At 48.2% G+C, this 12,335-nt stretch overlaps 1 protein-coding gene across 2 annotated transcripts in view; it reads left to right on the top strand.

The window, feature by feature from the left end:
* srcap (Snf2-related CREBBP activator protein) overlaps nt 1–10,799 on the top strand; it is a 34,554-nt gene extending 23,755 nt beyond the window's left edge. For both annotated transcript variants that reach the window (XM_084002065.1, XM_084002064.1), the window contains 10 exons: nt 130–302; nt 498–811; nt 905–1,107; nt 1,519–1,688; nt 1,839–2,035; nt 2,320–2,434; nt 2,898–3,023; nt 3,610–3,786; nt 3,952–4,035; nt 4,321–10,799. In XM_084002065.1, coding sequence (XP_083858191.1) covers nt 130–302; nt 498–811; nt 905–1,107; nt 1,519–1,688; nt 1,839–2,035; nt 2,320–2,434; nt 2,898–3,023; nt 3,610–3,786; nt 3,952–4,035; nt 4,321–9,408 — 6,647 coding nt within the window. In that variant the 3' untranslated portion in view covers nt 9,409–10,799. The remainder of the gene's footprint in view (nt 1–129; nt 303–497; nt 812–904; nt 1,108–1,518; nt 1,689–1,838; nt 2,036–2,319; nt 2,435–2,897; nt 3,024–3,609; nt 3,787–3,951; nt 4,036–4,320) is intronic.
* The last annotated feature ends 1,536 nt before the right edge of the window (nt 10,800–12,335 follow it).

Below are 12,335 nucleotides of genomic sequence, written 5' to 3'. Positions count from 1 at the left end.
GAATACATTCACTGATTGTAAAGCTTTCATAGAGCCGACCTGACAGCCTGATGTTTAGTTTTTTGGGGAGAAATGAAAGAAGATCTAAGGGTGTTTACATCGCTCTGCTCTCTCCCCGCCCCCCTTCAGCTCCAGTTCAGGTGACCTCCTCATCCTCGGCGTCCAAGTCTTCAGCTTCACCACGCGAAGGCAGCAGTGGTCATACACCGGTTACCACAAAGTTGAGGCCCAGCACCAGCGGAAAAGCCTTCCCTCCGCCCAGGAGAGTTCCTCGGCAACCTCCGCGCTCTCCTTTCCACATGGCAAGTTCTACCTCTTGATGCTGATCATAAACAGGCCCCCATACTTTAGCGGTTACATTCTTCCATATTTAAGGAGCTTTCTCTCATCACACGTTTGAACAGCACATTAAGTTTTCTATTGGAACTACAATCGATGCCGTTTTAGCCTCGTGGTCCAGCTCTTTACCGTCCTAATGTTCCCCCTCTTATTAACAGGCGTGGCTGACAGACAGCCACAAACGGCAGCGGGACAGCCAACTGGACTTCATCATCCGAGTCAACGAGAACCACTGCGGGGCCAAGCCCATGTACGGCCGTGAGGTTTTGAACTTCCTGACTTTTCTCCCCGGCGCCCGGCCCTCGCCGGCCGCCCTGAGCCCCGGGGGGGAGTGGGGCCGATCGGGTCACAGCAGCACCACCTTCGCTCAGTGGCAAAACAAATACGACTACTGGTTTCAGAGTCGCGCCGTGCGGGGGGCCATCCACAGCATCGACGACAGACTGGAGCTGCTCAACGACATCGTGGACAGGTAGAGGACTCAGCAGCTGATCGGCTGCCGTGCCTTGCTTTAATTTACGAGGAAAGATAGGACTTGACTGTTGTCATTGATCCCGTTTTTTAGGTTTACGTTTGCGATTCCCCCCGTGGAGGCCCCTCCGATCTCCATGCACTGCTGCCATCCTCCTCCCTCTCTGAGCCACAAGCAGGCGGTCTTTTCTACTTTGCTGTCAACTCAAGTCACTCCGCTTACCCGCAGTCTGCATCGCATTCAGTGTTGCATGAGGACCCAGTTCCCGGACCTGAGGCTCATACAGTATGATTGTGGTAAGTTTGATGCCAAGAGCAGAAAAACTCCAAATGCACCCTTTTTTAAAAATTTGCTTTGAGTTTGTTTGGAATTAATTTGATGGCTGTGGAAGCCCCGAGGGGCGAACGAGAAATAGACTGGTGCTCATTTTTCTGTTTGTCTGAATTTTAATGCTTTTCTCTGTTTTGTTTATGACCTTAAGTAATAAACGCACAAAAGAAAATCTAGACTTTCCTCACTTCACGCCTCGTACTCATTATTTATCTACAAAGTAATTAATTGCATCCATTGATGACCTTTTTCCTCAATCTGTTAAAGACCATCCTCCAAAGCTCCCTGTACTTGCCTGGTTTTATATTATCATGTGTTCTGCCAATTCACTACTGTTGTTTGCGCTCCTGATTCATTTGCATGCCTCCTATATGCAGGTAAGCTGCAGACTCTCCACACTTTGCTGCGAAAGCTGAAGACGGGAGGCCACAGAGTGTTGATCTTCACGCAGATGACAAGAATGTTGGACGTGCTGGAGCAATTCCTCAACTACCATGGACACATCTACCTCCGTCTGGATGGCAGCACCCGTGTGGAGCAGAGACAGGTTGGTGCTGATGCGCCTTTCAAATGACCACTTATGGAAAATATAATTAGTGTTTGTGTTGTTTTTAATATATATAGAAAGGAAAAAACATTCAGGGTCTAGTCTGATGTCTCTAATGCAAATTTTCTGTGCATCATCTTCTTCCTCCAGTCGCTAATGGAGCGCTTCAATGCAGATCGACGGATTTTCTGCTTCATTCTGTCGACTCGCAGTGGAGGTGTAGGGGTGAACCTGACGGGGGCCGACACGGTGGTGTTCTACGACAGTGACTGGAACCCCACCATGGACGCTCAGGCGCAGGACCGCTGCCACCGAATCGGCCAGACCAGAGACGTCCACATCTACAGGTGACGTCAGCGTTAAAGTGGATTTACATTAACAGGAATGAGCAGGAGCAACTGTCACATATGGTTAACGCTGCAGCTGCTATTTGATTTTGACTTTTAAACACTTGAATTTATATATTTCCTCACAATTGTGAGACGAGGAAGCAGTGAAAGTGAAGATAGATGGCATATGATGGAGAAAAACTAGACATACGGTGGTGAGACCAACCGTACCAGTGTTATTTGAAGGCTGTGATTTCAATAACATATTAATGTTTTTGTTTTTTTTAAATGTTCGTCTATAGACTGATCAGTGAGCGAACAGTGGAGGAGAACATTTTAAAGAAAGCCAATCAGAAGAGGATGCTGGGGGATATGGCTATCGAAGGAGGGAACTTTACCACAGCATTCTTCAAACAGGTACAGTGGATCTACTTTGCCACGACATTGCTTATTTATTTAGACAAGAATGGCCTTTGTTTTAACATCATATCCCACTTTATGAAATAAGGGTTCTCCTTTAAATGATACATAGGATAAGACCTGTTTTACCACGTCTCCCTGTTTGTAGTCCCAGTTACACATCATATAAAAGTGTATTATTTCTCTCTTCTCATTGCCTGCACAAAGAAATGTTTTTCACTGCCTAAACTCAGGTCTTCCTCCTCCATTAAATGTGTTCAGGTCTACCGTTAAAGTGTTGCCACGAGTCGTTTTTAACGCATCGAAGTAATGACACCATTGGCATAACTGTTCTTTTCAGTGTTTATTGATGTCGGGATGCTAAGCCGTTCAAGTGCCTCCTTATTTATTTTTGTCTTCGTCAAGTACAGAGAACCTTTTTTCCCTGAATGCGTCTCGTTTTTTTCGCTTTGTTCCTCAGCAAACCATCCGAGATCTGTTTGATATGAGCGAGGGGGAGAAGAAGGAGGCGGTGGTGGAGCTGGCGGTGCCACAGGCCGAGGAGGAGGAGGCCGGCAACAAGCAGAGCACCACCATCCTGGAGCAGGTTGGTCACATGTCACCAACATGATGTTCTGCATGAAGCACCAAACATTTGGAAATGATTAAAGACCATGAACACTTTACCACGACAGAACAGGGTTGAACAATCTCCTTGTTGCATACTATTATTAAAAAAAAAAAAAAAAAAAAAAAGTGAATATAAAAAATAAGCAGAAAAGGCATTGATATTGCAGTTCAAAACGCCATCATCATCATCCAGGGACCCTCAAATAATTTGGTACTTATTACTATTATTAGTAGCTGTACCCAACTAACTTAAATAAAATTAATCCAGTTTGTCCTGTGTTACGATTGCGAGACCAGAGATCCAAGCGGTTAGCTCATTTCAGTCTTTTCACGTCGGGATACCTATCGGCAAAAAAAGATGAATCTTGATTAACTGGGTTCAAATCTAGATCATTTGCAGTGTGTTTTACATAAAAAAATAATGCCTTTTTTTATAATACTCCCCATTTTTACTAAATGCATCAATAATCTGTTAACGTCTTTTCTCATTCTAAGTATCGTGTTGTATTTTTGGGATTTCCTCCTAATGTAATAACCTTAAACTCTTGAAATGAATGTTGCAGGCCTTGTGTCGTGCCGAGGACGAGGAGGACATAGTCGCCGCCTCACAGGCCAAAGCAGAGCAGGTGGCAGAGTTGGCGGAGTTCAACGAGAACATCCCACTGGATGATGGAGGGGAACAGGAGGAGGTGGAGGAGCTTTCAAAGGCCGAGCAGGAAATAGCTGCTCTGGTGGAGCAGGTAATTAATATTGGTTTGAGCTCTTTAATAGCAGGAATATACATTTTTTTATATAAATAAAGTTGTCAGTGAAGATGAGGGGGGGTAATTCCTGCTATATGTCTACATCACATCTATGATTGTTTTATGCTAAGATAACTTCCCTTATGCTTTGTTTATCTCTAGCTCACTCCCATTGAACGCTACGCCATGAACTTCTTGGAAGCCTCGTTGGAAGACGTGTGCAAAGAGGAGTTGAAGCAAGCGGAGGTAATGCCACGTCTTCATTGTTTATATGAAATAACACATTTTTATCTCATTAGCTCTTATCATCTTAATTACAATCCTCAACGTAAAGGTACAAGTGCGTACAAAATAACACATTGATGATGAAGTAAATAATATGGCTGCAACTAGTGGTTATCTTCATATTGTCTGGTAAACGGTCCAAAACCCAAAGATGTTGAACTTACAATGATCTAAAACTGTGAAACAGAAAATCTTCACGTAAGGAGCAAAACCAAACTTGTAAAACTCTGTTGTGTGTGTCTTTAGGAGCAAGTGGAGGCGGCCAGGAAGGGCCTGGACCAGGCCAAGGAAGAGGGCCTAAAGCTCCATGCTTCAACTGATGACGACGACGACTTTCTGTCTCCGCCGGCTACTGTGGAGCCCACTCAGCCAGCTCGCAGAGGCCGTAAACCCAAGGACAAAGACAAGGACAAGGACAAGGACAAAGACAAGGACAAGGACAAAGACAAGATTGTGACCTCTACGAGGACCAGCGGTCGTCTGCGTGGGGCCTCGCCAGAAACTGAGCCTGAGCCTACAACCCCAAAAGAAGTGCCTGAAAGACTCCGCGGTGGTCTGAGAGGACGAGGAGCTGCCAAAGACACCGGTGCCATGTCTACCACCCCGTCCCGCACTGACCACCACAAAACCTCCTCATCGACCAGGCTTCAAGACTCCTCCAAATCATCAAAAGCCTCGTCTCCTGCCAGAGATCACCAGACCGTCAAAACCAGGACTCTGCCAAACCGCTCCCATTCCAGTCCAGTGCCTTCCCCTCCTGCAACCTCTCCGTCTGAAGGGAAACAACAGTGTGTCGGCGAGACTGACGGCAAGACCTCTAAAGCCTGCAGGGAGGAGACAGAGGGGGACAGTGAAAGGAGGGTGTCGGAGTCATCGTTAGAATCCAGCTGCCCAGTGGATCATCAGGCAAAAGATGATGACGCCAAAGACCACAGCACCATGTCTCCCCCCTCCACTAGCTCCCGGTCGCCTCGCAAGCGTCAGTCAGCAGACGGCGAGGTCCTGCGGGGCCTGGTTGAAGACTCCCCCTCAGCAAAAGTCCTGCGCAAACTTCCGGGGAGGCTGGTCACGGTGGTGGAGGACAAGGAGCCGAGGAGGAGGAGGCGGCGAGGAAGCGGCACTGGAGGCGGAGCTTCTTCAGAGGAGGTGGCGGCGGCGGCGGCGGTGGAGGAGAACACTGCCGGATTCGTCGACGAATCGAACAAAGACACTACATCGCCAAGCCCTGATGGAAAAACTAAAGGGGCCGTTACCAAATCTCAGGACCAAGACTCTACTCCTAGTCCGTCTGTACACCCACCTCCTGTCAGGAGTTACCCTCCGTACTCCCCACCCCATCTTTCTCCTGACATGCCCGTGCTGAGAAACCTTCCTGTGCGCCGCCGGCTGGAAACTGAATCCCGCATGGCCGCCCAGCTGGGAGAGCTGCAGCAGCATCTGGGTCGAGGGAGGGGGGGCAACCAGTCCAGAAAAACTGAGATGCCGCCGGGCAAAGATACGACCTCTACAGAGTCCAGCGTGAATGCTCTCGTGGCACCTTTGAAAAGAAAGAGGGGCCGGCCCCCTAAGACTCCACCCAAGTTACCTGAGCCCGACAACGCGGTGGCCCCTTCTCCACAGCCCACCTCAACGGGCGAAGACGGGAACCCCCCTCTCTCTCCAAAACGTAAGCGGGGTCGTCCTCGCAAAGACTCCACAAACATGGTGTCAGAAACTGTCAGTGAAGAACAGAACTCTAAAAATGAGACCACCACTCCGGGTGTACCTGATGTATCAAAAAATGAAGCTCGCATAGAGCCAACTGTCCCGTGTCCCAACAAGTCGGAAACCCCTAAAGCTGCTGTTGCCGCACCAAAGCAGGCCTCCCAGTCCACCAAAGCTGAGCAAACTGACACTCAGACTGAGGCTTCGGTGGTTGCTTGCAGCCCAAAACCAGCTCGAGAACTCACAACAACAGATATAGATTCCACACCGGTCACCTCTTCGGTGCAAGCGTCCACTGAACACCGTCCTGTGGTTGCTTCCACATCAACCTCCGCTCAGTGTGTTGGTACCGCTCCAGCTCCAGTTCTAAGCCCAGACCCGGCATCAACTCAAGCATCCTCTGTCACGCTGTCTACGTCTATTATCCCACCCCCTGCTACACTCACCACAGTAACTCCATCGCCACCTGCCTGCCTGCAATCGACTCTCACAGGTAAACACCCAACACTTGTGGTTTCCACTGCTTCTTCTAAAGCTCCAGTGGAGCCCAAACCGTCAGTTTCTACAACAGGTTTGCAAACAACCGGACCTCACAAGACCACCGCAGTTGCTACGCCAGCTGCTACCACTCCATCGCCCGGGTCGTGTTCTGCCATGGCTGCCAAAGCTGTTCCAGCATCAGTCCCTGCCACGATGACTACCATGACAGCTACTGACATTATATCAAAAACAGTCAGCGTCGCACCAGCAGTCACCACTACAGTGAAATCATTCACAACTACAACTACTGCTGTAAAGGATTCACCAAAAAACTGTGCCGGGTCATCTACAGCGTCTACCCCAGCTGTTGTCACCTCTACCCCAGCTGTTGTCACCTCTACCCCAGCTGTTGTCACCTCTACCCCAGCTGTTGTCACTGCTACCCCAGCTGTTGTCACCGCTACCCCAGCTATTGTCACCGCTACCCCAGCAGTTGTCACCGCTACCCCAGCAGTTGTCACCGCTACCCCAGCTGTTGTCACCGCTACCCCAGCTGTTGTCACCGCTACCCCAGCTGTTGTCACCTCTACCCCAGCTGTTGTCACCTCTACCCCAGCTGTTGTCACCTCTACCCCAGCTGTTGTCACTGCTACCCCAGCTGTTGTAACTACTATCTCTGGGCTTGTAACCTCTGCTCCAGCTCCACCCTTACCAACCTCATCATCTTCCCCCACTACAGCAACAGTTATGACGACACCAACCGTAAAAACAGTCCAAGCTTGTTCCTCAAATTCCAGCACAGTTCCCACTGCAAGTCCAACCACGTCTGCTTCTACACCATCAGTATCGACAGTCTCATCCTCTGCTGCAAATACAGTCGCATGTTCTTTGGCCCAAACGAGGACTAATGTGACGACCGACAAACCTGCCTCGACCACGACGACGGTTCAAGTGGCTGCACGTGAGCAGGAAACGGCTGTTTCAGTGGTTGACCCATCCACAGCAAAACCTGCCGCTGTACCAACCCCAACCTGCAGTCCTTCCCCAGCTACGTCTGCCAGTGTGAGAACCAGGGTCGAGGCAAAGACGGTTACAGTAACAGCACCCCCAGCAGATAAAGTCCAAGTAACGACCCCCATTGTTGCAGCAGCAGCAGCAGCTCCTTCCAAAGAACTCACAACTTCAACTCCACCTGCCACAACTGCAGAAAAGACTGTCCAGATCCCACCTCCAGTAACACCATGTACGCCAGCTCCATCACCAACAGTCACAACTACATCACCCCCAGAAGAGTCCATCACAGCTGCTACCACAAACGTTGTCACGACTACCCAAGCATTACCTACCCCATCCGCCCCTGTGTCAGTCGCAACAGAAGCAGCTGACCCCACAGAAACCGTTACTCCCGCATCCGCCACGCAAACTCCTGAAGTGATTTCCTTGCAAGAAAAAAACTCTGCATCCAGTGATGTGCCCATACCAGCACATATAGAGGCCCAGATCCCCACATCTGTTTCCACTCGTCTTTTGTGTTCTGTGCAACAATCTTTAGATCCAACGCAGGAAGCGTCTGCATCCAAAAGTGACCCGGAGACGGTGACAGAAATTGAGATAGATGCCGTGGAAACTGGCACCGGGACTAGCAAGGAGGAGGATGATGAAAAGGAGGAGGACTTCTGTAAGTCCCAACCTAAAAGGAGAAAGGTGGAGAGTTCCTCCGAGACCAAAGACTTTGATTCAGGAAGGGAAGGAGCAGACAGAGACGAACAGCTACAGGTGGCGGAGAAAACTATTGAAGATCAGAAAACCCCGATCCAGAAAAGGCCTCTCAGTCGCCAGAGCAGCCAGGAGTCCGCTCACTCCTCCTCATCGTCGTCTGGCTGCTCTACGTCAACCCTCACTCGCCACGCTCACCACAAGAGGACATACGAGAACCGACATCCCGCCAAGAAGAGGCGAACGGAGGCCACCTCAGAAACGGGGGAGGAGGAGAGGAACAAAGAGGGCGGCGAGGAGGAAGAGGAAGGCGGGGAGAAGGCGCTCACCTCTCGGGGAAGGCGTTCAAGGTCTTCTTCCTCCTCCTCGGACTCTGACGACGCCAAGAGCAGGAAGGAGCACCGGTTGACTCGCTCAGACAAGCGTGGGCGACAAGATCAGGAAAGGGAAAAGGGCAACAGCCAGCAAGGGAAGAAAACGGCGCGTGGCTCCGACAGAAACGCATCAAACAACGCCAACACGTCCACAGGTGGAGAGTCGGGCAGCGATACGTCTTCTGTGAGGATCACCAGGAAGTCTGCGGGATCTCAGCCTCCACAGGAGAGTAAAGCTCAGACGAACAATGCACCTCCATTGCCTCCTGAGCCCGAGGTTCTGGGGAAGAGGTGCTCTGCGCTCAATGCGGCAGCCAAGCTCCTTGCAATGAAAGGTAGAGTGGATACTCCGGGCCACACCACTCGGAGAGACCCCGGGGCGAAGGCCTCCTCTGCTGACAAGAACCAAAAGCCTAAAAGCAAAAGTGTGCCAGCCTCCCCTCAGAGCAACTCTGTCAATCTCACTAATAACAAAAGCAGTGGCAGCAAACCCTCGGCACCCAATCAGACGATCCGTTCTGCCTCCCGCTCCACCAGACAGTGCCCCGGTTCTCTGGTTCCACCCCTGGAAGGGGAGTACAAGAGGTGCAAAGCTGAGGAAAAGGAGAGGGGAAGTAGGAAGTCGTCAGGGGGAAAGGAAGGCGAGGCAGAGGCGCAGTCTTCGTCCCGGGGCCACAGCGCCTGCAGCAGCATGAGCAGTGACGGCGAGGGCGGCGGACGCAGCAGCAGGAGCCGCAGCAGCAGCAACAGCAGCCAACGCACGCACAGCATCAGCTCTCAGAACACTGAGCACAGAGAGTCCCGTGCCACCTCCTCCGGCAGCGAGCGGGATCGCAGCGCGGAGAGCAGAGACAAAAGAGACAAGCACGGCCGACACCGGGAGGGTCAGAGGGACAGGAGGTCCCACAGGCTATCGCAGGAGGTGACCAGCGGCTCAGGGACGGAGGGGACGCCGGACAGGGTGCTGCGCAGCGTCGCGGCGCTCGCTGCGGTGCAGGCCCGGTCACCCGCCGCCAGCACCCGCTCCTCCTCCGGTCAGCACCGTCACAATAAGACATGATCAGAGTGCCAAAAGTGGGAAAAACAATGGAGAACACGAGTGCCGCCGCAGAGTGCGATACGAGAGCATGTCACGACCTCCAAGGTTGCTGCTTTGTGTGCACTCTGATGAATGCAAGGGAGCCGAGTGCTGCACAAGCCAGGGACCTCCCTGCCTCTTGGGCCCTCTCCCTTTCCAATTGGAGCTGGTCCTCTCTCACCAGCTCAGCCATTGTCAGCCGGGGGAAGGCTCAGGGATGCCGGGTTTAAAAAAAATAAATAAAAAATAAAAAAAATGTGGCGCCCTCGCCGTCGTCGTGCGTCCGTAAACAGGCGGGAGAGGATGGTACAGTGGATAAATTCACCACTGGGACTTGAGGGGGGACAAAAGGTGCAAGAGGTAATACAAGTTTGTTAGTTCACATTATGTACTGTAATCATTAAAGACTGGAACACTCAGATCTTTGTGTGTTAAGACGGGATTAAACAGCGCCCTCTACTGGGGTCATAAATGAAAAGTCATTAGTGTGACATTAAAAACTTATGAGTGACCAGTTGTATTGTAAGTTGGAGGTTTTAGAGATTTTTTTTTTTTTTGGTTTTGAGAGTTTTTCGTCAGCTGTCCTGACTGTTGTTTCTTTGTAGTCAGTTGATAAGTTATGCATATTTTATTATTTCTTCCAGGGTATTAAGGAAGAGACCAGATCTGCCAATCAGATCTTTGCTGCACTATGCTGGAGCTTGTCTTTTTGCTTGGGCCCCCGATCTTTTTTTTTTTTTTTTCCGTGTCAGTTTCTGTTAATTGGATTCATTTTTAAATCCAGCCTTGCATTTTCTCATTTGCACATCTGATATTGTGGCCCTCAGCTTTTTGAGTACATTGGTGGTGTAGTAATAGTTTTTTACATCAACTTGAGTCTATTAATTGGTTCCTGGTACCTCACGATGTATCTCTACGGTTTCAAAATGTATTAATTGAAGTTGCAAATTTTGTCTTGAAACCTTTGCTCCCCACCAGACATGGAGCAGCAAAAGAATCCCCCCTAATCTTCCCAAAGGCAGTTAGTCATGGTCCACTTTGTCATGTATTTATATCAAAAGGGCAAGTAAATGTTGAAACTGAAGAGTGCCTCTTTGGCCAAATGGGTTTGAACCTCCGATTGCCTTGTGAAGCACCTGAAGCCGGGGTGTCGAGCTTCTCTTATTCGTTATTTAAAATTAAATATGAAAACAGCCAAACCAACGGAAAAAACACCCCAGAGAACATCAAGAAAAGCACCCCGTGCATCGGTGCTACCAAATTAATGTTTTATTTGTTCACCTTTTGTTTTTTTGTCACCATCACTTCATGTAAAAATAAAAAACAAAATACTTGGACAAAAATATGTGAATAAAATTACTGGTACAGTTCAAGATGACTGTAAATTGTCGATTTTACTTTTGGACTCGTCTAAGCTATTTTTGAGCAGAGGTGATATCTGGGGGCAGGGGGAGGGGCTAGTTTATGGTGATGGTCTTATTTTTGTTTTGTTTCTCTCTCTCTCTTCCATTTGTTGCATTCCTTTTTGATCCCTTGTAATTCCACATTGTTTTACTTGAAAAATTAAGACAATTACAGTTTAATAAAAAAGACCAAAAAATTAGTTGCCTTTTTTTTCATTGCGTTTAGAAATGTATTTTTGTTCTCATTGTGGTGAAATACAGGTTTGTCACATTTTTAGTAACAAAAAAAAAGGCTTCCTTTTAATCATCTATATCAGTGAATATGTGAACCAGACAAGTTGATACAAAGTCAAAACAGAATAATACATCATGGCAGTTTTTTATTTTAAGAACAAATCTACATTAAAACGAGTGACGCAAAAATTCAACAGCATGATTATCCCACAGCAGCAGAGTCGCTGCTCTTCTTTCTGCTTCCATAGGAGACTGATGACCTTTTTAACGGTTACAGATTTGTCACATTGTGGTCCAGTTCTTCTCTGTAAATGTGTTTTCTCCCATCACTGCTCTAGGATTTCATCTCAGATTTGGAACAGCAAACAAACAAAAAGGAACCGTCGCACAATGATACAAGTAACCTGCAGAAAAAGTCAAGTCTAATACGAGTTGACGCGTCAGGCTCAAACACTGCTGCGTGATTTCAAACAAATAAACAAACAAAAATAAAAAAAACTCACTCCACCCCTTCTTGACATTAGTGCACATCACATCCTCACGTGGACATAAAAAGGAGAAGGCACCGGTTTGAGAGACTCCATTCTTGGTTGGTTTCAAATCATAAATACAAACTGGTAGGATAAATAAAAGTGAGCCGTGCAGTGAAGAGACACCTTTACAAAATAAAATTAGGGGGTTGTTATTCAAACAAACAAAAAATATATATTTACATTTGTTACATGTAGGCAGTTTGAAACAGCTTTCAAGTTAAAAAAAAAAAAAAAAATCTGCAGAAATGTCTCATCACCAGCAATTATAGGTTATGTACAATTATATTAGTTTATTTGCCTATAAAAAGAAATCTACTCTTAAAATTGTTACTCGCGTCCCGGAATTCATCCAAGAAACAAAAAAACGTAACAAGAATCAACGCACATATTCCTGAGTACAGTATGATCGACGTCAGTGTGGGGTTTCAATACTGCATTGTGCTTTGTCCAAGGTCACTTGTTTCCCCTTCTTTTTTTTTATATGTAGGAAGCGAAGGGGCTCTGACGTAACAGCTCACAAACCCACGGGGGTTTTCCATAAACCAGCAGCATGACCTCTTGAGGTGGAAGTGGAAACGCAGGTGAGATTGTGAGTTAAAGCAAACCAAAAAAAAAGAAAAAATAGGCTGACTGGGAGGACAGGAGGGTTAGAGGAAGACTAATATGAAAACCAGAGGAATGATAACTAGATGCAGCCATACATTCCATGTGGGCTGAAATTATTTACATGAAAAAGAGA

The sequence above is a fragment of the Eutrigla gurnardus genome (assembly GCF_963514095.1).
Source record: "Eutrigla gurnardus genome assembly, chromosome: 22".
In the NCBI taxonomy this organism is placed as follows: Eukaryota; Metazoa; Chordata; class Actinopteri; order Perciformes; family Triglidae; genus Eutrigla; species Eutrigla gurnardus.
This window is presented reverse-complemented; position numbering and strand designations above follow the sequence as displayed.